The 27,585-nt window shown below is 55.5% G+C and overlaps 2 protein-coding genes across 2 annotated transcripts; one reads left to right on the forward strand and one right to left on the reverse strand.

The window, feature by feature from the left end:
• Positions 1-3,066, reverse strand: CCDC103 (coiled-coil domain containing 103). The gene is made up of 3 exons (XM_017838122.1): positions 2,650-3,066; positions 1,479-1,611; positions 1-560 (listed from the first exon to the last, which is right to left on the reverse strand). The coding sequence occupies exons 1-3, from the start codon at positions 2,808-2,810 to the stop codon at positions 99-101; spliced, it is 756 nt and encodes a 251-aa protein (XP_017693611.1). The 5' UTR covers positions 2,811-3,066; the 3' UTR covers positions 1-98.
• A 378-nt stretch (positions 3,067-3,444) lies between these two features.
• On the forward strand, positions 3,445-24,850 carry EFTUD2 (elongation factor Tu GTP binding domain containing 2). The gene is made up of 28 exons (XM_017838121.1): positions 3,445-3,546; positions 3,866-3,971; positions 4,604-4,769; positions 5,167-5,245; positions 7,414-7,489; positions 8,020-8,085; positions 8,358-8,393; positions 9,199-9,289; positions 10,167-10,249; positions 10,729-10,895; positions 11,893-12,017; positions 13,595-13,658; positions 14,009-14,099; positions 14,919-15,054; positions 15,334-15,461; positions 16,499-16,692; positions 16,840-16,951; positions 17,151-17,291; positions 17,711-17,812; positions 18,314-18,396; positions 19,781-19,867; positions 20,140-20,266; positions 20,720-20,807; positions 21,161-21,279; positions 21,689-21,783; positions 22,560-22,713; positions 23,620-23,727; positions 24,295-24,850. The coding sequence occupies exons 2-28, from the start codon at positions 3,867-3,869 to the stop codon at positions 24,388-24,390; spliced, it is 2,919 nt and encodes a 972-aa protein (XP_017693610.1). The 5' UTR covers positions 3,445-3,546; position 3,866; the 3' UTR covers positions 24,391-24,850.
• The last annotated feature ends 2,735 nt before the right edge of the window (positions 24,851-27,585 follow it).

Raw genomic sequence — 27,585 nt, forward strand, 5'->3', positions numbered from 1 at the left:
TCGGGAACTGAACTTTATTTGTGCAGAACTCATGCTCCGGGTAGTGCCAAGGTCAGGCCTTGAGTCTCTTCTGAGCCTCTTTTAGCCCCTGAACCCCCTCAGCCGAGCTGGAAACACTTCATCAGCTCCACCACCATCCTTTCCTCCTCGTCTTCCTTTTCCGAGTGGGTGTCCATGGCGTGAGGTTCCCTCCCTGCCTCCTGGCCTGGCTTTTCGGCAGCCCAGCAATCCCTGCTCAGGCCCTGCAGCTTCCTGAACAGATCCCGGCCGCTCTCCTTCTCCGCCTGGCTCAGGAGCTCCACGTTCAGCCCGAAGCGCCGGGTGCCCGCCAGGCCCTGCAGGATCTCCAGGACGGCAGCCCCGTCTCCAGGATGGAAGTTCTCTGCCAGCACCCTCAGGAATTCCCCCAGGAGGCCAAAGCCCACGTCAGCCCGGAAGATCCTGCCCAAGGCCTCCCCTCCCAGCTCCAGCAGAAACCGGTATTTCTCTGTCCCGCTCTTCAGGCACCTGCGCCAATCCCTGTGGAATTCTGCAGCTGTTCCAGGCAGCTGATCCAGCTCCTGAAGGAAAAAGGAGTCACTCAGGTCCTTTTGCTTTGTTTCCCCTCAAAGGCTTTGGTCCCCCTGCCCCAATCAGCCAAAGATGTTTCTCACAGGGGCTTTGGCGGCACAAGGAGCTGCTGAGGGGGAAAATGAGAAGACAAGGAAATGCCAGGTGCCTCGAGCCCAGAGAAACCTGGGAACTCCAGGGGCAGAAGGGAAAGGTGGATGAGATGTGACACCTGGTGTGAACGCAGACGGTTGTGGAGTGATCCTGACCCCAACCAGAACTGCTGCCCAGCCAGCAGGATTAACCCAAACCGGCCCTTTTCCATGCTGTGGATCATTAAACTGTGGGTGAGGATGAGGAGCAGTGGCATAACCCAAAACACAAGTTCCACCTCAACATGAGGAGCTTCTTTCCATGGAGGTAGCAGAGCACTGGAACAGTTACCCAGGGAGGTCATGAAGACATTCCAAACCCACCTGGACATGTTCCTGTGGCACCTGCTCCAGGTGACCCTGCCTTGGCAGGGGGGCTGGACTGGGTGATCTCCAGAGGTCCCTTCCAACCCCAGCTGGGATTCTAAGGAAGCACTGGCTGTGCTCAGCCAGAGGCTGTTCCAGGGAGGATCCTGATGCACATCTCTGGGTTGCAGGAGTGTGGGCTGGGAGGGCTCTGCTCCCCCATTGTTCCTGCAGACCGTGGGAGGCACTGGGAGCTCTGGGCCCAGGCTGTCCAGCCGCCATTCCCACAGGGATGGAGCTGACTCTTCCTGAGGGGGGCCAGCCCAACCCTGTGGGGATCCAAACCCTGATGTTCCAGGGTCTGGGAGGGCTGGCTCACAGTCCCTGAGTAACTCCTACATTCCAACTAACAGCCAGACTGTTCCCAAGCCATTTCCAGCTGTGGAGGAGGCCCCGGAGTCTCCCCCTCACCTGTGGGATCTCCTCAGTGTGGGCAGGTGATGCCTTGGCTGGGGCTGCACAGGGATTCCACAACACATTCCTCCTCTGCCCCAGCCTGTCCTTCTTCTCCAGAGGCTTCAGATGTGAGGCCAGCACGATGTTCCTGCAGGGAACAGGGATGGGAGGGACAGGGGGCAAGAGAAAACACTCTGAGGCTCCGAGTTACTTCCATCCAGAGGCACTGGACAGGCTGCAGGAGCAGGGCCTTATCAGTACAAGGACAAACCAGCTTAAAATTCCCTGGGAATCCTGTTATGGGGACTGGCAAGTGTTTGGGGTAGAAAAAGCCACTTTAAAATGCTTTCCTGCCTCTCAAGGATCAGGCAGTGACTGAGTGCAGGTGAATCCATGAATGGAATTTGATCTGGTCCTACAAAATGTGGTAAAAATCCTGGATCCACCTGTGGATGTCAAGGGACAGGGAGTCGCCAGACAGATCTGTATGGGATCCAGGACTTCAGTGGGGTTTGGGAGTCCCACATGGCTCTATAGGACATCCAGGAGTTCAGTGGGGTCTGGGAGTCCCACATGGATCTACAGGACATCCAGGATGTTGATGGACACTGGAAGCCCCAGCTGAACCTGCAGGTGGATCCAGGAGTTTGGTGGGCACTGGGATTGCCTGGCACTGCTCCCTGTGGAGCAGCCTTGCCATCCCAACCTGCTTCCAACACCCCGGACAGAGCAGTGACGGGGCTGGGAGCAGGGACGGGACTGGGAGCAGGGACAGGCTGGGCAGGAGACAGGGGACGTGTGTCACAACCCTCCTGTCACAACCTTCTGTTTCTGCAGCCCCAGCAGGGCCTGAGGGGTGTGGGGAGAGAGGAGGGGCTTGGAGTGGGAATGGGGACAGGGAACAGTGTCCTGGAGAGGGGACAGCCCCTTCCCAGTGCTGGGCCACAACCGGGCACCACAGAGACCAGTCCCGGAGCAGGGACCGAGCTCAGCTCACACGGGGCCACCCGAGGAGATTTGGGGACAAATCTGAACCACAACCGATTGTCCTCGGAGCCGGGTCGTTCCTGGGATCCCGAGGCCGTTCCCGGGATCCCGGGACTGCTGCCCAGCCACTCCCGCCTCGGGCCCCCCCCCGGAGCAGCTCCGAGTTCCCGGAGCCCCCCAGGACGAGCTCGCCCCGCACCTGAAGTCGCGATAGTCGGGGACGCCCTGGAGCACCGCCCTCAGCTTGGCCTCGCCCTCCCGCTGCCGCCGCTCGTCCTCGGCCAGCGCCGCCCGCAGCTCCCGCTGCAGGGCCGGGAGAGCTGCCCCGGGATCCATCCCGGGATCCATCCCGGGATCCATCCCGGGAGCACAGGCACGGCGCACCCCACTATCGCGACAGCCCTGCCGGGGATGGTCTGAACGACCCCACCCCAGCCCTGCCGGGACTGGCCCCACGGATCCCGCTCTTATCGCGACAGTCTGGCCTTGGGGACTCCACTCCCACTGTGAGTGAGCCCTAAAGGCCACGCACGTGGGCGGCAATGGGGAAGCCCCGCTCCTATCGCGACAGGCCCCGACACAACTGCGGCCCCGGAGCCCCTCAATGTCGCGACAGCCCCGCCGGGTGCCGAGGCCCCCGGCCCCAGGGCCGCTCTATCGCGACAGTCCCGCTGGGTGCCGAGCCCCCCAGGGCCGCTCTATCGCGACAGTCCCGCTGGGTGCCGAGCCCCCCAGGGCCGCTCTATCGCGACAGTCCCGCTGGGTGCCGAGCCCCCCAGGGCCGCTCTATCGCGACAGTCCCGGCCCCGCTCCCGCCTCCACAGCGCCGGGGCCGCGTGAGGCCCCCCGGGGCTGCCCCGGCCGCGCCTGACAGACCCGGCCCCGCCGCCCCGCGCGGCCCCGCCCGGCCCGCGGACCCCGGACACGCCGGGACCGAGGCCGAACCGAGCCCGAACCGAAACGGGCCCGACCTCCGCGCTTCCCCAGCGGGCCCGGCGCCGCCGGAGGGCGCGGGAGGCTCAGTCGTGACAGGCGGCGCGGGCAGCCCAAGGGGCCTTCGGTAGCGGCGGCGCCGGCGAGAGCGGGACCGGGACGGGTGAGGGGGGGAGAGGGAACGGGGACGGGAAAGGGAACGGGAAAAGGAACGGGAGAGGGAACGGGAAAGGGAAAGGAAGCGGGAACGAGGACGGGAACGGGTGAGGGGGGGGAGAGAGAGAGAGAGAGAGAGGGACAGGGAACGGGTGAGGGAACGAGGACGGGAAAGGAACGGGAGCGGGGACGGGTGAGGGAGAGAGAGGGGACGGACCGGGAGCGGGGGGCTCGGGGTGGGGACGGGAGCGGGTCGGAGCGGGGTCAGAGGCAGGCCCAGCACCGGTGCCCCGGTGCAGCACTCGGTCACCGCCCCCCGCCCCCAGCATGGACACCGACCTGTACGACGAGTTCGGGAACTACATCGGGCCCGAGCTGGACTCGGACGATGACGATGATGAGCTGGGCCGGGAGGCCAAGGACCTGGATGAGGTGAGGGGGGGATGGCCCGGCCGCGGGGCTGGGATCTCGTCCCCGGGGTCGGGGTGGGGTTGGGGTTTAAAGGACTCACCAGATGTGTGCCCGGGGTGAAGGGGAAGGCAAAGCTCCCGCTCGGGTCACGGTGGGGACTGGGAGCTCCTGCAGCCGGCCTGTGTTTGAGTGGTGGTGCCAGTCCCGGGGAGGTTCCCTGTCCCTTTCGGGGTCTTCTCAGAAGCTGAGGTTGCATCAGGAGCCAGATCCCCCCGGGGGAAGGCAGAGAGAGACCCCAGGGACACCAGGGGGGCAGGAGGAGGGTGGGGGGAGCAAAGGGCTGAGCCACAGGGGGAAGGAGGAGGTAGTTCCCATCTCCTGTGGGTCTGTGTGGGATGGGGGGGTGTTGTGTTGTGTGTGAGCTGGTGTTGGAGTCCCTGCCCGTGCTGGTGTCTCTGCAAGCCCAGGGGCTGTTCATTTTCCTGAGGAAGAGCTGTGCTGCTCTCCCAGGAGCTGCTCCCCCAGGAGCTGCTCCCAGGGCACCTCTGTGGGGTGCTGTGGGTCCCTGGCTGGGGTTGAGCTGAGGGTGGGCCCTGTTTGGGGTGCTGTGGGTCCCTGGCTGGGGTTGAGCTGAGGGTGGGCCCTGTTTGCAGCTGGAGGATGATGATGATGACGATGACATGGGGGAGCACGACGAGGAGCACCCTGGCATGGAGGTGGTGCTCCACGAGGACAAGAAGTACTACCCCACAGCTGAGGAGGTGTACGGGCCTGAGGTGGAGACCATCGTGCAGGAGGAGGACACACAGCCACTCACTGGTGAGTGGGGAGGGAGAGAAATGGGTTTCACTTCTGTGCTGCCCCTTTGGAGCCCCCTCACAGCCCCAGGAACACACACAGACTCCTGTTTGTCTGGTGTGTGCAGGTTTGGGCTCTCGTGGTTGTTCCAAATCCCAAAAAGAAAAGCAGCAGTCAGCAGAGACTTGAAAGATGTTTAAGGAGAAGTTAAATACGTTTAAGTCATCTTCTTTGATCCCTTTACACTGGAATATTTGTGTTGGAAGGGCCCTGCAGTGACCCTCTCCTGCAGCTGCTTTGATAAAGAGAATCTGTCAGCTGGAAAACTGGGGGTTTGATGGCAAAACTCCCTGTTCCTGGAGGTTGTTCCTGGTTTGGGGGCTCTGGGTGCAGTTTGTTGTTCTTTCTCTTGTTTCAGAGCCCATTATTAAACCCGTGAAGACCAAGAAGTTCTCCCTGATGGAGCAGACGCTGCCAGTCACTGTCTATGACATGGAGTGAGTGCTGGGGGGGTCAGCTCAAGCTGTCACCACTGCTGGTCCCCCCTGCCCTGAGGGGTCCTGCTCTAGGCTGGGAGGGGTGGCAGATTTTTGGAGGGCTCTGGCTTGGTGTCTGACTGACCCCAGCAGCTGCTTCCCAGGTTCTGAACCAAGGACAAAAGGAAGGAAATGCAGGACAGACCATTTCCCAGACGTTTTCCCTCCCCAGCACAGGGCAGGGCTCGGACACAGAGGGGGAATCTCATCTCAAGGTTGAGATAAAGTTCCATAGTCAGAGCCTCTTGTGGCTCAGGAAATACTTATGGAATGGTTTGACATGGAAGGGACCTTAAAGCCCATCCAGTGCCACCCCCTGCCATGGGCAGGGACACCTTCCACCAGCCCAGGTTGCTCCAAGCCCTGTCCAACCTGGCCTTGGACACTTCCAGGGATCCAGGGGCAGCCACAGCTTCTCTGGGCAACCTGTTAAATATTCATGTGGCACACGTCATATTGGGACATTTTAGGTTGATCCCAGTCTCAAATTAGACCCTGTTTATCCTGGAGGAGCTCCCACTGGGAATTCTTATGCTGCTGGGTGAGTGCAGAGCTCTGTGCAGGTCACCAGGACCGTGGGCGTGGTGGTGCTTGCTGGTTGTACCCCAAAGCAGCCCCTGGGACACCAGGACTGGGAGAAAATCTCTGCAAAAAAATTCAATCTAACTTAAAGATAACATCTCACACAAGTTTGATGTGGAACAAAAAACATAATTTTCTTTTTCTATTAAAAATCTGATCTTGGCATCAGCGTTTTTGCGTGCTGTGGTGGGTGGAGGGTCCGTGTCCCCTGCTGCAGTGTGTTTGTGCTGTCCCTGTTTGGGATGAGCAGATGGAGCTGTGGGAGTGTCCTTGGGCTCATCTCTCCATGTGCCACTTCATGGCCAGTCAGAGCTTTTCCCGGGTTTTAATGGTCTCTCTGTGTGGATCCCAGAAACAGGAACGGCTGAGCAGCAGCCCCAGTGTGAGCAGTCCCTCTGCTTGGCATCCAGCAACCTCTTGTTTTTCAGAGGGAACAAGATGTTCCTGGAGCTGGTGCTCACTCAGGAATTCCCAGAGCTGTTTTGGGAGGGTCCACCCCTGCTGTTTTCGGTGCCCAGGAGGATTCAACAGAACCAGAGCAGAGCCCAAGAGCTGCTGGGGCTGGTTTTCCTCAGCAGTTCCTTTGGCTCAGTCATTATCCACTGATTCCCTGCTCCCTCTGTGAGCTGTTCACCCCATTTGTAATTAATTCCTTTTGGCCCTGTTTGTTGATATAAATGGTTAGGATGGGGCCCAGAGAAATTCCTTGTGGGACGTTGCCAGAAACCTGCGAGTTGGGTATCGATTTCCCATTCAGCCTTATTTTCATACCAATTAGCAAGCTTTTAATCAGGGTTAGTATTGATTTCTGTATTTTTTAGCTCTCAATCGAAATGTTTTACGTTAAGAAGTCTACTGCATCAGTGAAAACTTAATCTGTTTAAAAAGGAGGTGATTTGACAGCACTTATTCTCTGCGGGCCTGTGGCAGTGGCTGCATGTTTTATAGCCTCCCATTATTTTTTAGGGTTGGCAATTTAGGCTCTCAATTATCTTTTGGCCAGGATCCCTGCAGAAGTGACTTGGCCCATCATTACCCAGCTTGGTTGCTGGTTCCAAAAAGACTTAAATTCCGTTGCTGTTTCCTTGAGTCCCTGGAATGTCACTGTTTTAAGACCTGAAAATCAGAATTAATGGCCTGTGGACCCCCTGGCTGCTTCCAAAGCTCTGTGGGGTGCTTGTTATCCAGCACGGTGATTTACTTGACTGCCTGCCACGGTTTGAGTGGAAGTGCTTCATCATCTGAGTGCATGGATGTGACTTTTGCTCCAGCACTGACTGGAAGAGAAGAAAAATATTCAATAATATTCCATCGCTGGCAGCTTTGCCGACTCCGTCTCCTCCCACCCACTGCCATCTGTCTGGGACTCCAACTCTCTTGTCCTCCCCATCTGGGAAGTGGGATTCTTCCCCCGCAGGGCACCGGCGGGATGGAAGTTTGGCGAGGATTCAGGGGGCACCGTGGATGGAAAGCGTGGCTGAGATGGCACCTGCTTTTCTTAGACACGGCAGGAGCCTCCAACAGTCTTTTGTGTTTTGTTCCCCCAGTTTCCTGGCAGATCTCATGGACAACTCGGAGCTGATCCGGAATGTGACTCTGTGTGGGCACCTGCACCACGGCAAGGTACTGGGAACATCCAAAGTGTAGTGATAGTAATGGTGACCTCTCTGTTGTTTGCTTTGCCATCTGTCCACAGCAGCACCTTCTGCTCCTCTTGCTGATTCGCTTATAGGACCATGGAATGGTTTGGGTGGGAAGGACCTTAAAGCCCATCCAGTCCCACCCCATGCCGTGGGCAGGGACACCTTCCACCAGCCCAGGTTGTTCCAAGCCCTGTCCATCCTGGCCTTGGACACTTCCAGGGATCCAGGGGCAGCCACAGCTTCTCTGGGCAACCTGTGCCAGGGCCTCCCCACCCTCCCAGGGAAGGATTCCTTCCCAATATCCCATCTAACCCTGCCCTTCTTCAGCTCAAAGCCATTCCCCCTTGTCCCGTCCCTCCAGGCCCTTGTGAAATTTGTAGGTTTTCTCGTAGGTTAAATCTGTAGGTTTTACAATAAGGTGCCCAAGGTTCTCTGTGCTGCTGCAGGAGGGCTGGGGTTGTGTTTGTCCCTGTCTGAGTGGAGTCACCTCCTTTCCCTTCTCTTTCCCAGACATGTTTTGTCGACTGCCTGATAGAACAGACGCACCCGGAGATCCGGAAGCGCTATGACCAGGATGTGAGTGAGCTCCTGCTCTATTCCTGCCCTGCCCTGGGAACAGGGATGGGGTGGCTTTTGCACCCTGAGGGAGGCTTTTATATCCCATGTGCCTGGGGACAAGGTGATTCAGGGACTGGAATGTAGGACTGGAAAGCCAGAGCTCAGTCCTACCTCCGCCTCTGTCACTTACTCCCCACCTTAACTGTGTGTCCGAGTTACTGTGTGTCCTGCTCCAGATTTATTATTTGAGACCAAAATGTGATGTTCTGACTCTTGTTTTGCCTTTGCAGCTCTGCTACACTGATATACTGTTCACAGAGCAAGAGGTGAGTGGTCTTGCAGCGATTTTATCCAGTTATCTCATGCTTTACTCAGTTACAGTAGGCAGTTTTCTTGTCTATTTTAACACCTTTTTGTGCTTTTCACATTTTGGTTATTTTCTGTATCTGCTCCTCTTGTTTGCCTCAGTAAGGTCCCTGGTCCAGCTTTCTTCTATTTCCCACAACCCTTGTCTCCATGGGTGATTTATAAACTGTGTAATGTTAAACCTACAGCAGAGTCACCCCAGCATGTGGGTAACTCTTATTTGCTTTGAGAGAAAGAGGGGGAAGAGGTTTGCAGCAGTTATGGATGAGGAGAAAAACTGTTTCAAAATAAATACGTTTCTCCTCCTTTTCCTTAGCTGGCTCCATGTGGTTGGGCATGAGTGGGAGGTTTATTTTGTGTCATGACCAGAACAATCCTATGAAGCATTTTTTTCTCTTCATCTTAACGCTCTACTTTATGCTCAGTGTGATCAAGTCTTGCACTTTGAGGTGTAACTTGGCAGCAGCAGAGGGTGAAAGCACAGACAAACGTGCACATTCTGTGTCTGGTGTTGCATATTGTGCCTCCTCAGCTGGCATCAGTGCAGTGGTGGCTCACCAGTATGAACCAGTACAACTGGGGCAGCTGGGCTGGGTACTGCAGTGATCTGACGTTGTTATTCCTTCTCTGGGAGTAACAGCATGTCCTGGATGGATGTTAACTTCTTTCCATCTTTCTGATTTTTGCTTGGTCACCTTCTACATCTGCACATGGTGATCACTGTATTTACTTTTGACCTGCTAATCCTGCTTTCCTGTGTTTCAGAGGGGAGTGGGGATCAAGAGCACCCCAGTGACGATTGTTCTGCCAGACACCAAAGGAAAATCTTTTCTCTTCAACATCATTGACACCCCAGGTGATCGTGCAATCCTGAAAATCCTGCTTTGGGAACCACTTGGCTTTGTTTTGTATTTTTTATAGCTGATTCCAGCCTGGTCCTGAGCCTTTAGCTGAGTTCATTCCTCTGAAGTCACTTCCAGCAGTAACAACTACAGCTGGCCCTTAGTCACGCACTCACAGCATGGTTTGGGGTTAAGAGACCTTAAAGACCACCTAGTTGCAACCCCCTGCCATGGGCAGGAATAAGTCAGGCCTGTGTTTGTGATTAGCTGGCCTGATTGAGGGCTGATGAGGCTGAAGGGGTGTTTCACTCCAGAATACAAACAGCACAGGTAAATTGGCTTTTCCTGGTGTTGCAGTGGGATTGTGCTTTGCTCAAATGCTGTTGCCCCACAGCAAGACTCAGCAAATTCCCTTGAGCCTCTGACCGGCTCCTCTGGAGGGAACATAATCACAGATCAACTTGTTTTAAGAAACTTTAGGAAAGAGGGTCTTGGGACACATCTGCTGAGCTACAGCTCAGGCTGAGGGAGGCTAGAGCAGGAGGAGGAGGCTGCAGGGAGAGGCATCTGTTGTCTTTGCTGAGGAGAAATCTTCCTTCTTTTCCTGAAGTACTTGCAAAGAGCTGTGAGAAAAACAGTAACAAATGTGAGGAAAAGTGCCTGTTAAACAAGTTGTTGTGGATATTCTCAAAAAAAAGCATTAAAGCTGAAGTTGAATCCCCATGGGGAGCTCTGGCAGCTGCTCCCGGGTCCCTGTCTGGAGAGGAAACCATCTCTGTTCTACCTCCCTGGGTACCAGCAACCACAGGAATCTGCAGAGCTTCCCACCCTCTGTGCTGCTGCATCAAGGCTTTCTCTGCCTCCACTCACCACCTCTCTGTGGTTTTGAAGGTCATGTCAATTTTTCCGACGAGGTCACAGCCGGCCTTCGCATCTCGGACGGCGTCGTGCTCTTCATCGATGCAGCTGAGGGGGTGAGTGCCAGCTTCTCCTAGGGGTGATCCTCAGCATCTCTTCTCTGGAGTCTCTGCTCCTGCCTTAGCATGAAGGCCTGGGTTGGGTTCAGCTTGCCGGGGTGAAGGTTTTTTGGAGGATGGGTTGGGAAGTGAGTTTTCCGTCCAAACAGGCAGTGACGCCTCTGGCTCCTGTGTCCGGGCTGATGTGATTCGTGTGGCCTGTAGGCTGATTACTCAACTTGTGTGCATCTCCATCCCCATGGTACCTAAAACTGAGCAGGTTATTTATACCAGAGATGTCCACAGGCTTGGATTCAAGGAATTCAGTTGGGTCAGCAGCTATCTCGGAGCTTCAGGAGGATTAGCTGATCGCTGGTGGCTGAGCCTGGGCTTTTCTGCAGCCTGGCAGCAGTGTAGGGGTCACTGGCTGCCCCTCACGCCCCAGATAGCATTTCATGGAGGCTTTCCTGGGGCTCTGAGCTGGTTGTTCCCTGCAGGTGATGCTGAACACGGAGCGGCTGATCAAGCACGCGGTGCAGGAGAGGCTGGCAGTGACCGTGTGCATCAACAAGATCGACCGGCTCATCCTGGAGCTCAAACTGCCCCCAACAGATGCTTATTACAAACTCAGACACATTGTAGATGAAGTTAATGGTCTCATCAGGTGAGGGGGTTTGTGTCCCTGTCCCACTGCAGGTGCTTCTCTCTGTGTATGCCTGAAAACACATTAGTTTGTCTCTTGATACATTGAATCAGAGAAAATGGGGCAGGAAGAACCATTGGAAATTTATTTCAGCCAATATGTTGAATTAGGGAGGATAGGCTCTTCCTGACAAGCTTCATGGGATTTCATTTCCCCCCCATTTTATTTGTCCTCCATTAAGAAGTAGGGACAGAGCAGTGAGCTTCTGTGTTCCCAAATATCTCAAATTATCCAGAAATTATCCAGATTGTATCCCAAACTGGAGGTTGAGATGTCTCAAAGCTCCTAAATATTTGCTAAAAAACCAGGAGGGCTTGCTGTTCCAACCCCTAAACAAAGATATGATACTGATATAATCAAAGATATGATACTGATAATAATCAAATCTCCTCGCCAGCCCTGCTCAGGGAAGGGAGGGACATTTTGGTAGCCATGCATCATTTCCGTGTATTCTGCATCCAGGGAATTTCTTTAGCAACCTTCTGCCCTTCAAATGTATGTGGATTTGCACATGGGCTTCCTGGCTTGTCTCTGTTCAGTGTGTGCTGGCATCAGGCAGCTGGGAGGACGGTAATTCATCCTGGCTTGCCCGTGAGCTCATTAAAACTGTTTTGATTAAATTCTGTCCTTGTATTATCTTTTCCCTTACTTGGTTGACCAACTTGGATGCTTTTTTTAGGGAAAGAAAACCTCCCCCAGACAAAAAAATCCAAAGCACTTGTGCTGGTAACTTTTTAGTTCCAGGATCTTTAAATCTTTGCACATTAATGCTTTCAAGTTTCTAGGCAGAAAATGTTCCTGACCCTGAAATTCCGATGGCGAACGAGCTGCAGCTTAAAGATGCTGCTTGGCAATGCAGGAACCCTGCCTGTCACGTACTGCTGTTGGGTGTGGGAGGTGGGTTGGAGTGTCTCCTTTGGTTCATAACATTGATTTGGGTTTGTTTTCCTCCTCTCAGCATGTATTCCACTGACGAGAACCTGGTGCTGTCTCCCCTTCTGGGGAACGTGTGTTTCTCCAGCTCGCAGTACAGCATCTGCTTCACGCTGGGGTCTTTTGCAAAGATTTATGCAGACACATATGGTGAGGATTATCCAGAAACCTGGTGCACTTCAACATCTCATTCCCCAACCTTTTTTTTGTTGAGGTTTTCTAAGCCCTGCAGCTTTCCCAGCACGGAGATGGCCAGTGTTTGTGTTCGGGAGTTGCTGGGACATGGGAGGAACTGCAGAGCTGAGCCTTGGAGGGCAGAAAGCAGAAATACAGTTTTAGCTGGGTATTTTCTCCTGATAAATGTTTCTTGAGTGAGAAGCCAAGATTTTATACATACCCTAAAGCAGGAATAACAAGCCCTGCTCTGGCAGTCGAAGGCAGGTGTGTGAGTCGTGCTTTGCCTCCTTATCAGCAGCTCAGGAGAGAAGCAGTTAAGCTCTTCCTGCCTTTTCCCAAAACTCTCCGGAGTCTGAGACTCGGCTGCAGCTGGGCACAAGCTTGGCCCACAAGGTTTTGCACTCTTGCCCTCATTCTTTTTTAAGAAACTGTCTTTTTCTGTCTTTGATGTAATTTCCTGCTCCCCAGGTGCCCACTCAGGGCAATCTGCTGTGTGGAGCAGTGGACTCTGTGCTGGCACGAGCAGCTGCACAGCCCAGGTTTTTGAAGTCTCCCACTGGGGAATTCAGGGATCTGTAGGAGCCATGAGGGGGGGGGAAGAAGGAGGTTGTAAAGCAGCTGGCCCAGCTCCTGCAAAGAAATTGGCCTGAGGGAGGATGAAGTTGTAGAGGTCAGGGACCGGAGTGTCAGGACTGTCAGGGAGTTTGGAGCAGTAAATGAGCTCCCCGGGTGTCACAGCGTTAACTCAGAGCCTGCTGGGATGAGACCCCATCTTTGTGGGGGCTGAGAAGAGCACAGTCAGCAGGAGATGCCACCCATTTGGGGCAAGAAGGAGCTGGTGGGGTACTTGAAGTTGGGAATATTGGATTCTGGTCATCAGGGATTGTGTGTGCAGCCACCACACATCAGCTGACAGGAGTTAGAGTGGTTTAAGTGTCCAAATAACAGCCACCATAAAATTCCTTGTGCTCACACATCTGCCCACAGCCAAAGCTTGTTTGGAAACTGCTGTAGGTTTTCACCGTGTCCTGTTATTTGTAAATTCACCGTGACAGCCAGCTCTGTTCCCTCAGCACTGGGTGTTTGGCTGAGAAAGAGAGAGGAACCTGGAGATGTTCAGCAGGGCAGAAAATGCTGGTGCTGAGCCTGAGGGCTGGAGGGCAGCCCAGCACCTTGGCACTGCAGTGTCAGTCACAGCGTTCCCGTTTGGAAGTGCAGCAGATGTGGCTGGGCTCCTGCAGCGCAGTGTCTGGCAGCCAGTGCTCCTCAGCTCTGACCTCCTGGGTAGCTGAGAGAGCTGGAGTGTTCCAGTCTGTGAACTTCAGTGTCCCTGGGCTGCTGGGGACATCCTCAGTGGGCTGTTTCTCCTCACCTCTGCCTGGTCTCCCCAGGTCAGGGCTTAATCTTTCACTCAGAGTTGGGACCTGGCGTTCACTCACCAGCATCAGTTCATTAAATCGAATCCTCAGGGCTGTTTTAAAAGCCAAAAAGTAAAGATTTCCAAGCTGAGAGAAATACATCTGATTCTGCCATTTGCTTTTTCCCTTTAGGAGACATCAATTATCAGGAGTTTGCCAAGCGGCTTTGGGGTGACATCTACTTCAACCCGAAGACGTAAGAACCCTGTTTGAATGTCTGTTACTTTTTTCCTGGGTTTTTCCCTCTTTCCCTGTAAAATGTGGACTAGATGACCACCCAAGGTCATTCCAACCTGATCCTGTGATGCAGTACTATCTGGAAGGGTTGAGTCAGGCCTCCTGCCTGGTGTGAATCCACGTGGTCCTCCTGAATCCCATAAGCAGGGGCAGAGAGGCTCCTCTGGCCTTTGTTTGGAGTCAGCCTGGCCGTGACAGTTTCCTGGGGCTCAGGAGGGAGAAGAGGATAACCTGGCAGGAGCAGAGGCCGTGTAGGGGTGGTTCCAGGCTGCAGTTCTTGCTCCTCATGTCTCCCCTGGTCTCCAACAGCCGCAAGTTCACCAAAAAGGCCCCAACGAGCAGTTCCCAGCGCAGCTTTGTGGAGTTCATTCTGGAGCCCCTGTACAAGATCTTGGCTCAGGTATGTGGTAGTTCTTTCTCCTGTCTTTTTTCTCTTTCTCCAGCCAAGAGCAGTCAGGGCCTGGGCACTGGGTGGCAAGTTTGGTGCCTGTGGGACTCTTCTGTCCCGTTCTGCAGCGTGATCTTCACAAGGGCTGATTTGGGGGTGCAGAGCAGCAGTGACAAACTCCATAACAGTTGTTCCTTGCAAATGCAGCCCCGTATTTGCAGTAAATGGAACTGCCCTTAGTGTTCCTGGTGTGCCCTGATAGCAGCCAAGTGGTAGTGCTTGGACTTGGAGCAAAGACTTGGAGCACAAGTCTGATGAGGAGCAGCTGAGGGAGCTGGGGGGGCTCAGCCTGGAGAAAAAGGGGCTCAGGGGGGACCCTTTGGCTCTGTAGCTCCCTGACTGGAGGGGGGAGCCTGGGAGCTCTGATCCCAGGGAACAAGGGACAGCCCAAGAGAAAACAGCCTCCAGCTGTGCCAGGGGAGGGTCAGGTTGGATATTGGGGAAAATTTCTTCACCAAAAGGGTGATCAGGCATTGGCACAGGCTGCCCAGGGCAGTGGTGGAGTCCCCATCCCTGGAAGTGTTCCAAAAATATGTAGATCTGGTACTTGGGCACATGGATTAGTGGTGGACTTGGTCTAGTGGTTGTGTATATAGAGGGCTTTTCCAACCTTAATGATTCCATGATCCTGTGATTTGACCCATGTGGCTCTCGTGTGAGCTCTAAACCAGTGCAGGTCCAGATCCCTGTGGGTGATGTGTGAACCTGCACCTGGCAGTTACTGGCTTGGATCCCCCCACTGAAGTGAGAGTGGGGCTTCTTGTCTTGCAGGTGGTGGGGGATGTGGACACGACCCTGCCCAGGACCCTGGATGAACTTGGCATCCACCTGACCAAAGAGGAATTGAAGCTGAACATTCGGCCCCTCCTGCGGCTGGTTTGCAAGAAGTTCTTTGGGGAGTTCACAGGTAAAAACTGTTTGTCTTCCCCTCCACAATCTTCCCTGTACCCCGATACCTCCCACCAACAGTTAAGGGGTATATTTTGGCCACGGGGTGCTCACTTGCACAGACCCTGCTGAGCTTTCCAAATACAAACCATTAAACCACCTGCCCACAGGATACCGCTCACCTCTCCCCACTGCTGTGGGTGCGCTGTGGTCACAGTGGCTTTGCCTTGTGCTTGTGGGATCTATTTCTTTCCTCCACACTGGTTAATCCTGTCCTCACCAAGTGTCCCTGTTCCAGGCTTTGTGGACATGTGTGTGCAGCACATCCCCTCCCCGAAGGTGGGGGCCAAGACGAAGATCGAGCACACCTACACCGGCGGCGTGGACTCGGACCTGGGCGAGGCCATGAGTGAATGTGACCCCGACGTAAGGAAACTTGTGTTTATTTTGAGTGTCCAAACCCAAGGCAAACAGGCCCTGCTCTCCCTGCCCTCACAGGGCAGCTGCCTCCCAGCCAGCCATCTGCACAGATTTCACTCACAGCACTCTGAAACCTCTCATCCGACACTGGCACAAATCTCCTCACTCCGAGGAGCTTCAGCTGCCTACCAGGGCAGCCCTGGAGAGAGGGAATTGTTTGACAGCGTTCAGAGAAGAACAGGACTAGGTCAGGACTCCAGAGCACGTGGGAGAGCTGCAGGGTGGTTTTGTGTCCTTTTGTTGCCTTTTTGTCCCTTTTCCTTGAAGTTTGATTCTCTTCCCAAACTGAGAAAACTGATCTGAACTGTGCTGATAAAAATAACCCTGCATTAGTTAGTCAGCACCTTTCCTCTGAAAGCCCTGCAAAACCTTCCTCCTCAAACAGCTTGCACTGAGCTGTCACTCGGAGTTGTCTGGAGCCACCAACGCCGGCAGCTGAGGGAGGAATTTGCCTGTGACTTTTGCTCTGATGTCTGCAGAGAAAATGAGTCTCTTATTTTAATGAGTTGTGATTATCCACATAACACTCCACATTGGTGACTGTCACCACATCACCAGGGTGGAGTGACCTTGTGGGACTGGAGGCTGTGGTCTGTGGGGGCTCAGGTGCTCTGCCCTGGGCAGGTTTGCAGGCCAGCAGGTGACATTTCTCCTCATGGCTTTGTCCCAGCCACCATTTGCTGCTCTGCAGGAGGAGGGATGGGAGCTCCAGAACAGTCCACCAAGGTCATTCCAGGGGTTTCCACACAGGGCAAGGAGATGTAGGGCCTCCAGTGGGAAGAAATGAAGGAATTGGCAAATCAAAAGAAGTATTCCTAAATTCCAGCCCATTAGTCCCTTTTATACGCGAATCATGGAATCACAGAATATCCTGAGTTGGAAGGGACCCACAAGGATCATCGAAGTCCAGTCCTGCCAGGTCTGTGCGTGTTTCTTGTCTGTGCTTTGGAAGAGGCTCATTTCTCTCTCTCTGTCACGGGAAGGGTCCCTTGATGTGTCACACAACAAAAATGTACAGCACTGATGATGGTGTCCAGTTCCACGCCTTTGGCAGGGTGCTCAGTGGCACCATTCACGCTGGACAGCCTGTGAAGGTCCTTGGAGAAAACTACACCCTGGAAGACGAGGAGGATTCCCAGATCTGCACCGTCGGACGCCTCTGGATCTCGGTAGCAAGGTATGGAAAGCTCTGGCAAGGGGCTCACTGGGGAGGGGAGTCACCTGGAGTCAGGTGAGGGGCTGGGAGGCAGGGAGAGCTGCAGGGACAGGGAGGAGGAGGGCACTGGAAGGCCTGAGGCTGCAGTGGTGCTCTCCTGCCTTGCAGGTATCACATTGAGGTGAACAGGGTTCCTGCTGGCAACTGGGTGCTGATTGAGGGCGTGGACCAGCCCATCGTGAAGACAGCGACCGTGACAGAGCCCCGGGGCAATGAGGAGGTACCTGCATGGCTGGCACTGCCCAGCCTTCCAGGGAGGCAGGGTGATGGAGGGCATCCCAAAAGCTCCCCTGGCGAGGCTGAAGAATCCTCGTGGCCCTGATGCTGAGGGAGGAGCCACTGAGGGACAGGGAGCAGCTGTGTCCAACCCTGTGGGCTTCTGTGATGCACTTTCAGCTCTTTGTCCTCTCTGGTTCCAGGCTCAGATTTTCCGACCCTTGAAGTTCAACACCACCTCTGTTATCAAAATAGCAGTGGAGCCAGTGAACCCCTCAGAGCTCCCCAAAATGCTGGATGGTCTCAGGAAAGTCAACAAGAGTTACCCCTCCCTTACAACTAAGGTACTGCTGGGGGTGGTTGGACTAAATGATCTCCAGGGGTCCTTTCCAGCCCTGGCTGTTCCGTGGTTCTCTGTGTGACTGTTTCCAGCCTGTGGTGGGGGCAACTTCTGGGCTGATCTTAAAAGTAGTTAATTTTTTACTGTGGGTTGTTATGTTTGTTGTGGATCTTTTCATGCTGTTGCATGTTGATCTCATAAATTATGTGGAAATAGCAGAAAAGTATAAATCCAGCAGAAAAACACCCCTTGTGCCAGGGAAGCAGCTTTCTGCAGCACTTCCTGCTGGAAAAGGCTGCAGGAGCTTTCCTGGGGATGCTCTGATCCCAACCAGCTGATCCTTCCTCAGGCTTGAGTAGGAGCCTGGGAGGCAGGAGCTGTGAGCAGGAATGTTGTCAGCTGAACCCCTCTCTTCTCTTCCAGGTGGAGGAGTCTGGGGAGCACGTGATCCTGGGAACAGGAGAGCTGTACCTGGACTGTGTGATGCATGACCTGCGGAAGATGTATTCCGAGATTGACATCAAGGTGAGGGGATGAGAGAGGGGCTTTTCCCGGCTGGAAACCCTGGAAAACCAGGGCTTTGTTCCCCTGTCTCAGAAGGATGGGAAAATGAACCTACCTGAACATACAACATGGATTTTGTCACATCCCTGTAAAAGGGAAAAAAAAAAAGGGCTGTTGGGGTGCAGAAGTGCCTCTTACAGCCTGACTGTCACACCAATGGGATTGAGAGACTGAAAATTGTTTTAGAGAAGAGTTTTCCATAATCCAGCCTTTTCCTGTGCCTCAGCCATTGCTTGGTTGGCACCAAATAAATAAATTGAGCAGAATTTTTCATGCCTGGAATCAGGTTTAAATCTTCCTGTCTCATTTGAGTGAAGGAATTAGTGAAGCTGCCTGTGAAGCCTCAGTGGTTCATGCACAAAACACTGCCAGGTGAATCAGTTTTTTCTTGTAGGTGTTCAGGGCTTTCAAACAGTCTCTTTACAAACAAAAAAAGGACTGAAAACAAACCTGTTGTTCCAGGTGGCCGATCCAGTGGTGACATTCTGTGAGACAGTGGTGGAAACGTCCTCCCTGAAGTGCTTTGCTGAGACCCCCAACAAGAAGTAAGAGGCTGTGGCTGAGGGGGGCAGAGGGAGGGTCCATCCCCTGCAGGGGGGCTGTTCCCTCTGGCTGTTGTCCACACAAGTGTCCAGCTGAGCTGAACTCAGGAACACACTGGAGCCCCAGGGGTGTTCCTGTGCTGTGTGGGAGCTCTCAGAATGGAGGGAATACAGATCCACATCCTCCTTTTTACCTGTCCCACCTTCTCAGCAGTTCTGTGGGTGTTTCCCAGACTGGGAGTTGTCCTGGGAGCAGCTGCCACAGAGCCCAGTGCTGCCTTCAGTAACTCCCCAAACAATTTCATGAGCAAAAGCTTTGTCTTCTCGTGTCCATACTTAATCTCGGATTTGTGCCTTCCTGGTGATGCCCTGGGCCCTTGGAGATGTGAGAGCATGGGACATTTTCATGCTTGAATTTTCAGGGAAATCAAGATCTGCTGAAGATGGCTTTCCTCTGTTCCCCCATGGTTTCTGGTTCTTCTTGCCCTCCTTTATTCTGATACTCTCTCCATGGTTGGCAGCCTGATTTCTGGGAACAGAGGGGTTCCAGTCTTCACAGAATCACAGGATGGTTTGGGTTGGAAGGGACCTTACAGTCCATCCAGTTCCAAGCCCTGCTAAGGGCAGGGACACCTTCCACCAGACCAGGTTGTTCCCAGTCTTAGGTGAGTCTTTGACCTTCTGGATACATGGAATGACCTGTGCTGGGGACAAGTTACTGGTGTTGGGAGTTCTTGAGCACTTGGGCTGTGTTTACAAGGAGACAGTGACAGCAACAGGCACGTATGGTTTCATCAGCCCAACTGTGCTGGAGGCAGGGGGCAGTTGTAGAGCTCCAGAATCATGGAATCAGTAAGGCTGGAAAAGCCCTCTAAGATGATCAAGTCCAACAGTCAATGTAGCAGCACCACCATGTTCACCATTAAACCATGTCCTCAAGTGACACATCCACACATTTTTTGAGCACTTCCAGGGATGGGGACTCCACCACTGCCCTGGGCAGTCTGTGCCAGGGCTTTACAACCTTTTCTGTGAAGAAATTTTCCCCAATATCCAACCTGACCCTCCCCTGGCACAGTTTGAGGCCATTCTCTCTCCTCCTGTCCCTTGTTCCCTGGGAGCAGAGCCCGACCCCCCCGGCTCCCCCCTCCTGTCAGGGGGTTGCAGAGCCAGAAGGTCCCCCCTGAGCCTCCTTTTCTCCAGGCTGAGCCCCCCAGCTCCCTCAGCTGCTCCTGCTGCTCCAGCCCCTTCCCCAGCTCCATTCCCTTCCCTGGACACACTCCAGCCCCTCAACATCTTTCTTGTCCTGAGGGGCTGCCAGTGCCTGATCCTCCCAGTAGCTCCATTCTCATCGCTCTCTGGCCTCACTGGGACTGTCTCTCCTCAGGAACAAGATCACCATGATTGCTGAGCCCCTGGAGAAGGGACTGGCAGAGGACATTGAGAACGAAGTGGTGCAGATAACGTGGAACAGGTATGACTGATCTGGGAGAGCAGGAATCCATCTAGGTGCAAATAACTGGGGAAAAAAGGGAATGCTGGGATCTACAGGGTGCACAGTGTCAGGCAGGGATCCTGTTTGGTATTGCTGCCAGCCTGTCCATGAGCATCCCTGCCCCAGGAAATGGACTGTTCCAGGTAAAAGCTGAGACCATTTTATTACTGAAGGGAGCAGGGTTGCAAATACATTATGAGTGCAAGTCAGATACTTGTTTCCTACAGTTTCTTCCCTTGTTTTTCTATCAGGAAGAAGCTGGGTGAATTCTTCCAGACCAAGTATGACTGGGATTTGCTGGCTGCCCGTTCCATCTGGGCCTTTGGGCCGGATGCCACTGGCCCAAACATCCTGGTAGATGACACACTGCCCTCAGAGGTGAGGGGGGGTCATGCTTCAGTGAGACCTTTGTCCCGTGGTGCCAGGAGGTTCCTACTCCTCCCAGAACTTCCAGCAAGGCCCTGGTGCAGTTGGGCTGCTCATTGTTTGCCACAGCTCAGACCTGCTGCACTTTCCCCACCACAACTGTTATTTTTCAGGTGTTGCTGTTTGGGCCAATGTCTTAAAACTTGTCAGCTAATGGGCCTACCTTTCAGGGGCACCAAAATATGGACCCTTAATCTATAGCTCTGGGGTGCCAAGCTCTGAAGTTGATGGTCCTGAGCTGTGAGAGCGAGGGGTGGACATTGAGGGTACAGGGGAACATTGCTGCTCTTTTAGGAACTTTCTTTTAACTGGGGTCTGGCTGTTACTGCTTCTGGTGCAGGTTTGGTTTCTGAAGCTGTCTGTCTGTCTGTCTGTCTGTCTGTCTGTCTGTCTGTCTGTCTGTAGGTGGACAAGTCCCTTCTGGGCTCAGTGAAGGACAGCATCGTGCAGGGCTTCCAGTGGGGGACCAGGGAAGGGCCCCTCTGTGATGAATGTAAGTGGGACCTGTGGGGAAGTGGAACTAATGACAGGATTGATTAAGAATTTAATCTCTGAGCGTTCAGGTGTCCAAGGCCAGGTTGGACGGGGCTTGGAGCAACCCGGGCTAGTGGAAGGTGTCCCTGCACATGGCAGGGGGTGGGACTGGGTGGGCTTTAATGTCCCTCCCAGCCCAAACCATTCCATGATTCTATGACATGCAGCGTTACGACGTGGTCGTGCTTTCCCTGCTGGAATTAAATTTAGGAGAACTGCTGGTGTCTCTGGGCGTTGGGGCATGTTGAGATGCAGTTGGTGCTGGCAGAGGACATCCCCCCAGGTCACCCTGTGTCACTTGTCCCCTCACAGTGATTCGCAACGTGAAGTTCAAGATCCTGGACGCGGTGATTGCGCAGGAGCCCCTGCACAGGGGCGGGGGGCAGATCATCCCCACGGCCCGCAGGGTCGTGTACTCTGCCTTCCTCATGGTGAGGCTTTGCTGTGTGTGATGGGCTGGGCTGGGCTGGGCTGGGCTCCTGCCCCGGGGGTGCTGGTTTAGACTGACTCACCCATCCAGTAACGTCTCCAGTGCCCTTGAAGGGCTGCACTATGAGTGGTCACGTTCCAGCCTGGGTGGAAGCTGGTGTGCATCTCCTCGCTCTCCCCTCCCTGCTTCTGCCTGGCATGAGGGAGAGGGAAGCGTATGACTCATGACCAGAAGGAGAAAAGCTCCCTTCAGTGTCCATGACGTTGGTTTGGGCGTCCACAGGGCAGCAGGAGCCCTGCAATCCCTGGTCAGGTGCTGGGTTTGACCAAAGAATGCCAGTCCCTGAGTCTTGCTTGAGCTGTGCTGGTGGTGCTGGAGGCTCAGTGGGTCGTGTCCCTGTCCCCTCACAGGCCACCCCTCGTCTGATGGAGCCCTATTACTTCGTGGAGGTGCAGGCCCCCGCCGACTGCGTGTCCGCCGTGTACACGGTGCTGGCCCGGCGCAGGTGAGCTGCTCCCATCCCCTGGAGTGCTGCAGAGCTGCAGCTTTGGGAGCTGGGTTGTTGGAGACTCCCACAGTCCTGGCACTGCTTGTGAAGTGAGGGCAAAGTGTGCACGAAGTGACAGCTGGAAGCTTCCTGACTGATCCCGGCTGTGTGGGGAGGGATGTCTGGGATCACACACAGCCTATGGGTTGTGCCTGGTTCTTCCTGAGTATTCTCAGAGGAGAGAATACACAAAGGGATGTGCTCCCCACCAGGAGCACTGTGCTCAGCTCTGGGCCCCCAGCACAGGAAGGACATGGACCTGCTCAAGCAGGTCCAGAGGAGGCCACAAAGATGCTCGGAGGGCTGGAGCAATTTCCCTGTAAGAACAGGCTGGGAGAGCTGAGGTGGTTCAACTTGGAGAAAAGAAGGCTTCAGGGGGACCTTAGAACCCTTTCCAGTGCCTAAAGGGGCTCCAAGAGAGCTGGGGAGGGACTTTGGACAAGGGCCTGGAGGGACAGGACCAGGGGGAATGGCTTCCCACTGCCAGAGGGCAGGGTTAGATGGGATAGTGGGAAGGAATTCTTTCCTGTGAGGGTGGGGCAACCTGGCACAGGTTGCCCAGAGAAGCTGTGGCTGCCTCAGCCCTGGAAGTGTCCAAGGCCAGGTTGGATGGGGCTTGGAGTAACCTGCCCATGGCAGGAGTGGAATGGAATAGGATTTAAGATCCCTTCCCACCCAGACCATTCCCTGGTTCTGTGACACTTAGGAAGACCAATGTTTTGACACGTTTGCAGAGGCCATGTGACACAGGATGCTCCGATCCCGGGCTCCCCTCTCTACACCATCAAAGCCTTCATCCCAGCCATTGACTCCTTCGGGTTTGAGACCGACTTGAGGACCCACACGCAGGGACAAGCCTTCTCCCTGTCTGTCTTCCACCACTGGCAGGTGAGTCCATGTCCTGGGGAAACAGGGAAGAGGGGCAGGTAGGATCAGGTACCAGGTAGGTGCTGTCAGTGCCAGAGCTCACACAGGGCAGGACAACATCTCTGGAGAGTTTCCTCAGAGGATTTTGGGGAGGCTTTGTGCACCAGCTGTTCCATGTCTGCCAGGGCTTTGTTCCAAGTCCCATCACACCTTGTCCTAATGAGGGAGCACTGAATGCTGCTGCTGGCTGAGTGTCAGGGTCCTGGAGTGCCAGGGAGAGGAATCCTCCTGAGGAGGAGGGAATGTTTGGATGCAGTCTGCAGCCTGGGGAACAGGAGCCTTGGAGCAGGGGTCAGATTCACTGATCTGCTGTAACATGAGGTGCCACATTTGAGCTTTACCTCTCACAGAAGGTGTTTTAAACCTGTAGAAAACAAAATTTGGGATGAAATACTGTTCTGTGGTCACTTCTGTGTCTGGGACAAGTCAGGTCCTGTGGGAGCCACTGCTGTGAGGTGCACAGTGGCTTGGGTACAGCCAGGTGGGAGCAGCAGCTGCGGGCTGAGCCTAAAGGTCAAGATGTGAAAGCCCGAGACTGAGCTCTGAAAGAACAAACACGCCTGGTTTGTGGAGAGAGTTGTGCTGACTGAGACCCACATGGGCTGGGCTGGTTATTTTAGGGGTCTTATGCTACACCAGCCCCTGGGGAAGGTGGGACATGTCCTTGGCTTGGATTTTCAACACTGTATTAAGTGACTTCCCCCAGGCACGAACACCAGCAGTGACATGAGTTTGTGTGTGCCAGGAGAACAGAAGGGATGTTGGGGATGTCTGCAGGGCCCAGGGGTGTTTCCTGTTGCAGTTTGGGGTCTCCAGGAGGTTCAACCAGCTCCAACAGCACTCTCATGTCCTGGCCCTGTGTTCCAGATTGTGCCTGGGGACCCCTTGGACAAGAGCATCGTGATCCGGCCGCTGGAGCCGCAGCCGGCCCCTCACCTGGCCCGGGAGTTCATGATCAAGACCCGGCGCAGGAAGGTACGTCTGGGAGCAATCCCTGCAGTGTCCCTCTGGCCCAGCAGCTGAGCTGTTGCAGTGTTGTCCCTTGAGTGTGCCACATCCCCTCTGTGTTCCCAGAGTGCTCCAAAGTCCTCCCAGGGCTTCCCCAGTGCTGCCTCTCAGTGCCTGTGGGAGTCCCATCTGTGACTCCAGCCCAAACCAGGATCCTACGGCCTCCACTGAGCCCCACTCCCTCCCCAGCCTCTCTGACTCCTCAGTGGCCTGGTTTATCCCCCTTGTCCTGCAGAAAAAGCAGGAACTGTTTTCTGAGCTGGACTGAGGGGCTGGAGGGGCTCTCAGGGCCACAGAGGGAGCAGAAGGAATCAAGCTCCCCCATGGGAGGGCAGTGAGGTGGTAGATACGCTCAGCAACTGCACGTTCACAGCCTCCTGAGGGGTGTGAGATGCCTTCAAGCTGCAGAAAAAGCACCTCATGCCTCCTCTGGAGCCCAAAAGTTTATCTTACTGCGGGACACGAGGGCTTTTAGGTGGAATCTCCGTGGAGTGGCTGTGTGGGGAGTAACCCTGGCCTTGTGTTACCCCACAGGGCCTGAGTGAGGACGTGAGCATCAGCAAGTTCTTCGACGACCCCATGTTGCTGGAACTGGCCAAGCAGGACGTTGTTCTCAACTACCCCATGTGAACGTGCAGCCCTGGCTGGCAGCTCTCGGTCCTTCCCTGTCCCTACCTGCCCAGCCCTGGCTCCTGGAGGCTCGGGGCATGCGGGGAGCTGCTCCTCAGATTGTTTTTCCATGGCTGTGGAAGTCTCCCTGGGCATTCATAGACCATTTGTGGGCATTCCCTGTGTGGGGAACAGCCCAGAGCCCTGATCCTTTCTGTACTGTGACCTCCAGCAAGGAGGTTTTCCCCTGGGATTGGCTCCTCCAGGCACATGGAGCAGAGCACTGTGAATATGTCGGGATTCCTGAGGGCTGGGCCTAAACAGTGTGTCAGGCATTTGGGGCAGCTGAGGAGGGGAGGATTCTGGGGAGGGGAGTCTGGAGGGCAGCGCTTCTACCTGCTCCCTGGGAGGAGAGATGAGTGTGGCTTTGACCTTTTTGTACCCCTTTTTTGAACCCTTGTAAACATTTAGTACAAACTTCCAGGCTGGGCTTGGTCTGATCATTCTCAGAGGTGGCAGTGCTGGAGGAGCCTTCCTGGTGCTCCCAGCATGTGCTGCCCCAATTTCCCCCATCCTCAGCCCCCATTTCCCCATCCTCAGCTCTGATTCTCCCTGTCCCACCCCCAAGGATCAAGTCATCCCACTCCTGCCTGTGGTAGCAAACAGAGCAGTCAGCCTAGGACAAAACTTGTCTTGAATTTTCTTCCTTTCTCACTAGATCTTGTTGAATTTTCAGGGATCTCCTCAGCTGCTCCTGCTCTGAAAGGTTTTAGTGCTCCACCTCCTTTCCCCTGCCCTGGCTGTGCCTCTGGACTCTGCCCCAGGTCACTCCTGAGCACGTGCTGTGACACCAGGGCTGGCTCACAGCTCCTGGGGAGCTTGGAAAACAGAGAGGGGAAGGATTTCCTGCCTGCGGACACCGGCATGGCCCCATTCCTGCCCTCCCTGGCCCCTGGCTGCCCCCAGCCCAACCTGGGCTGGCCCTGCCCCGATGCTGCTGTGCTGGGTTTGGCCCTGGCAGCCTGGTCCATCCCAGAGACACTGCTGGGAGCCTGTTCCAGGACATCCCTGCGCTTGGAGAGGCTCGAGGTGGCTCTGAGGGCAGCAGCACATCGGAGCAGAGGGTAAAGCCAAGGACAACCTCCTACCAGCTGCTGGTGGAAACTGGGAGGTGCTGGGCTGACACAGGCGTGGAGGTTAGGAAACATCCACGGGAAAGCATATCCAGCCATCCTGCTGCCTGCTGGGTCAGTGTGGAAACTGGATGTTGTGGAGGATAATTCAGGGCCAGTGGAGCTTGGAAAACAGAGAGGGGAAGGATTTCCTACCTGTGGACACCGGCATGGCCCCATCCCATCTCCCAGCAGGAGGGCACATGGTGCCAGGCTCCAGCCCTGTCACCGGGCTCAGCCATTCCTGCCAGGCAGTGCTGGGAGGGTCCCCACTGCCTCCCACATCCATCCTGGCACTGGAGCCTCACTGGCAGCGTGTTCCCCCTCTGTCCAGGGGGAAGGGGGAGCTCAATCCCTGCTTGGCGCAGGCGAGACACCACCCTGGCACCCCCATGGTCTCTCTGGGGGTGCTTGTCCCCTCCCAGTACAGCCCAGCACCACACTGGGCCCCCAGGGGCCAGGCCAGGCGTCTCCTGGAGCAGTCCCTGGATGCTCTGCAGCAGGATCAGTGGGGGGGGTGGCGGCAGTGCCTGTGCTGCACAGCACGTCCCAGGGCTCCGGGGGGGACCCTGGCTCCGGAGCCAACAGCTCAGCTGCTCCGTGGCGGGTTTGTCCCAGGAAGGGGACATCCCTCGTCCCACCCCGGGCTCTGCAGGGCTGGATAACGCAGCTGGAGGGTCCCAAGCGGACACCCAGGCACCAGCGGGCATCAGCGCTGGTTCTCCCTGCCCTCGGAGAGCAGAACCGCGGGGCTGCGCTGCCCGATGGATCCCTGCGGATCCCAGCATCCCCCTGGATCCCTGCGGATCCGAGCAGCGACCCGGCCGTCACCCCGGGAAAGGGCGGCGGGAGCGGCGGGGCAGGCGTGGGAAGGAGCCGGTTCTCACGCAGGCTCTTCCCAGCGGCTGGAAAACACTGACCCGCAGCGGGGCCTGAGCCCTCGCAGCCGAAAACCTGGTCCCGCGCACGTGAGCTGGGAATTTTCCACGGAAACGGCTCTGCCCTGGGAATGGGGGCTGTGCGGCTGCACCCTGACCCCCCCACCCCGGCCCCTTCCATGCGGCTGGAATTTCCCCGCACAAAGGAGCTCTGTTGGGCGCGGGTGCCTCGGGGACTGTCCCTGCCCGGGCCCGGAGCAGGCAAACTGAGGCACAGCGGGGCCATCGGTGATGAGTGACCCTGTGCTGACCCTCCAGTTGTCCCTGTCTGTCCCCATCCCCAGGTCCCCGGGGCACATGGCACCTTGAGCAGCCAGCTCCTTGTGGGATGAGCCCCGGGCCCAGTGTCCCTGTCCCCATCCTGCTCCTGGTGATCCTGGCTGCGGCCCTCCTCCTATTGTCCTCATCCCTGTCCTGCTCCCAGTGACCCCCCTCTGCTCCTGCTGTCCTTGTCCACAGCCCTATTCCCATTGTCTCCATTCCCACTGTCCCCATCCTGTTCCTGGTGTCCCTGTCCACATCCCTGTGCACATGCCAGTGTTCCTATTTTTGTCCTGCTCCCCATGTCCCTGTCCCCATCCTGTTCCCTGTGTTCTTGTCCCTGTCCTGCTCCTGATGCCCCCATCCCACCCTGCTTTGGTCTCCCTGTCTCCACCCTGCCCAATGTCCCCATTCCCATCCTGCTCCCAGTGTCCCTATCACTCATTCTGCTCCCACTGCCTCCATCGTTGTCCTGCTCCCCATGTCCCCATCCTCCTCCCAGTGTCTTTGTCCCCTTCCTGTTCCCAATGCCCCCATCCTGCTCCAGTATCCATCCACAGCCCTGCTCCCACTGTCCCCATCATGGTCCTGCTCCCCATGTCCCTGTCCCTATCCTGCTCTGTGTCCTTGTCCCTGCCCCGTTTCTGATTTCCCGCCCTGCTCCTGTCCCCATCCTGCTCCCGATGTCCCTGGTTTCCCCCTTCTCCCTATGCCCCCATTCCCATCCTGCTCCTGGTGTCCCTGTCCTGCTCCCAATGTCCCTGTCCTCATCCTGCTCCCCCATGTCCCTGTCCCCACTCTGCTCCTGCTATCCTCATCCCCATCCTGCTCCCAATGTCCCCGTC

This window comes from Lepidothrix coronata, unplaced genomic scaffold (assembly GCF_001604755.1).
Source record: "Lepidothrix coronata isolate B3197 unplaced genomic scaffold, Lepidothrix_coronata-1.0 Scaffold324, whole genome shotgun sequence".
NCBI classification, from domain to species: domain Eukaryota; kingdom Metazoa; phylum Chordata; class Aves; order Passeriformes; family Pipridae; genus Lepidothrix; species Lepidothrix coronata.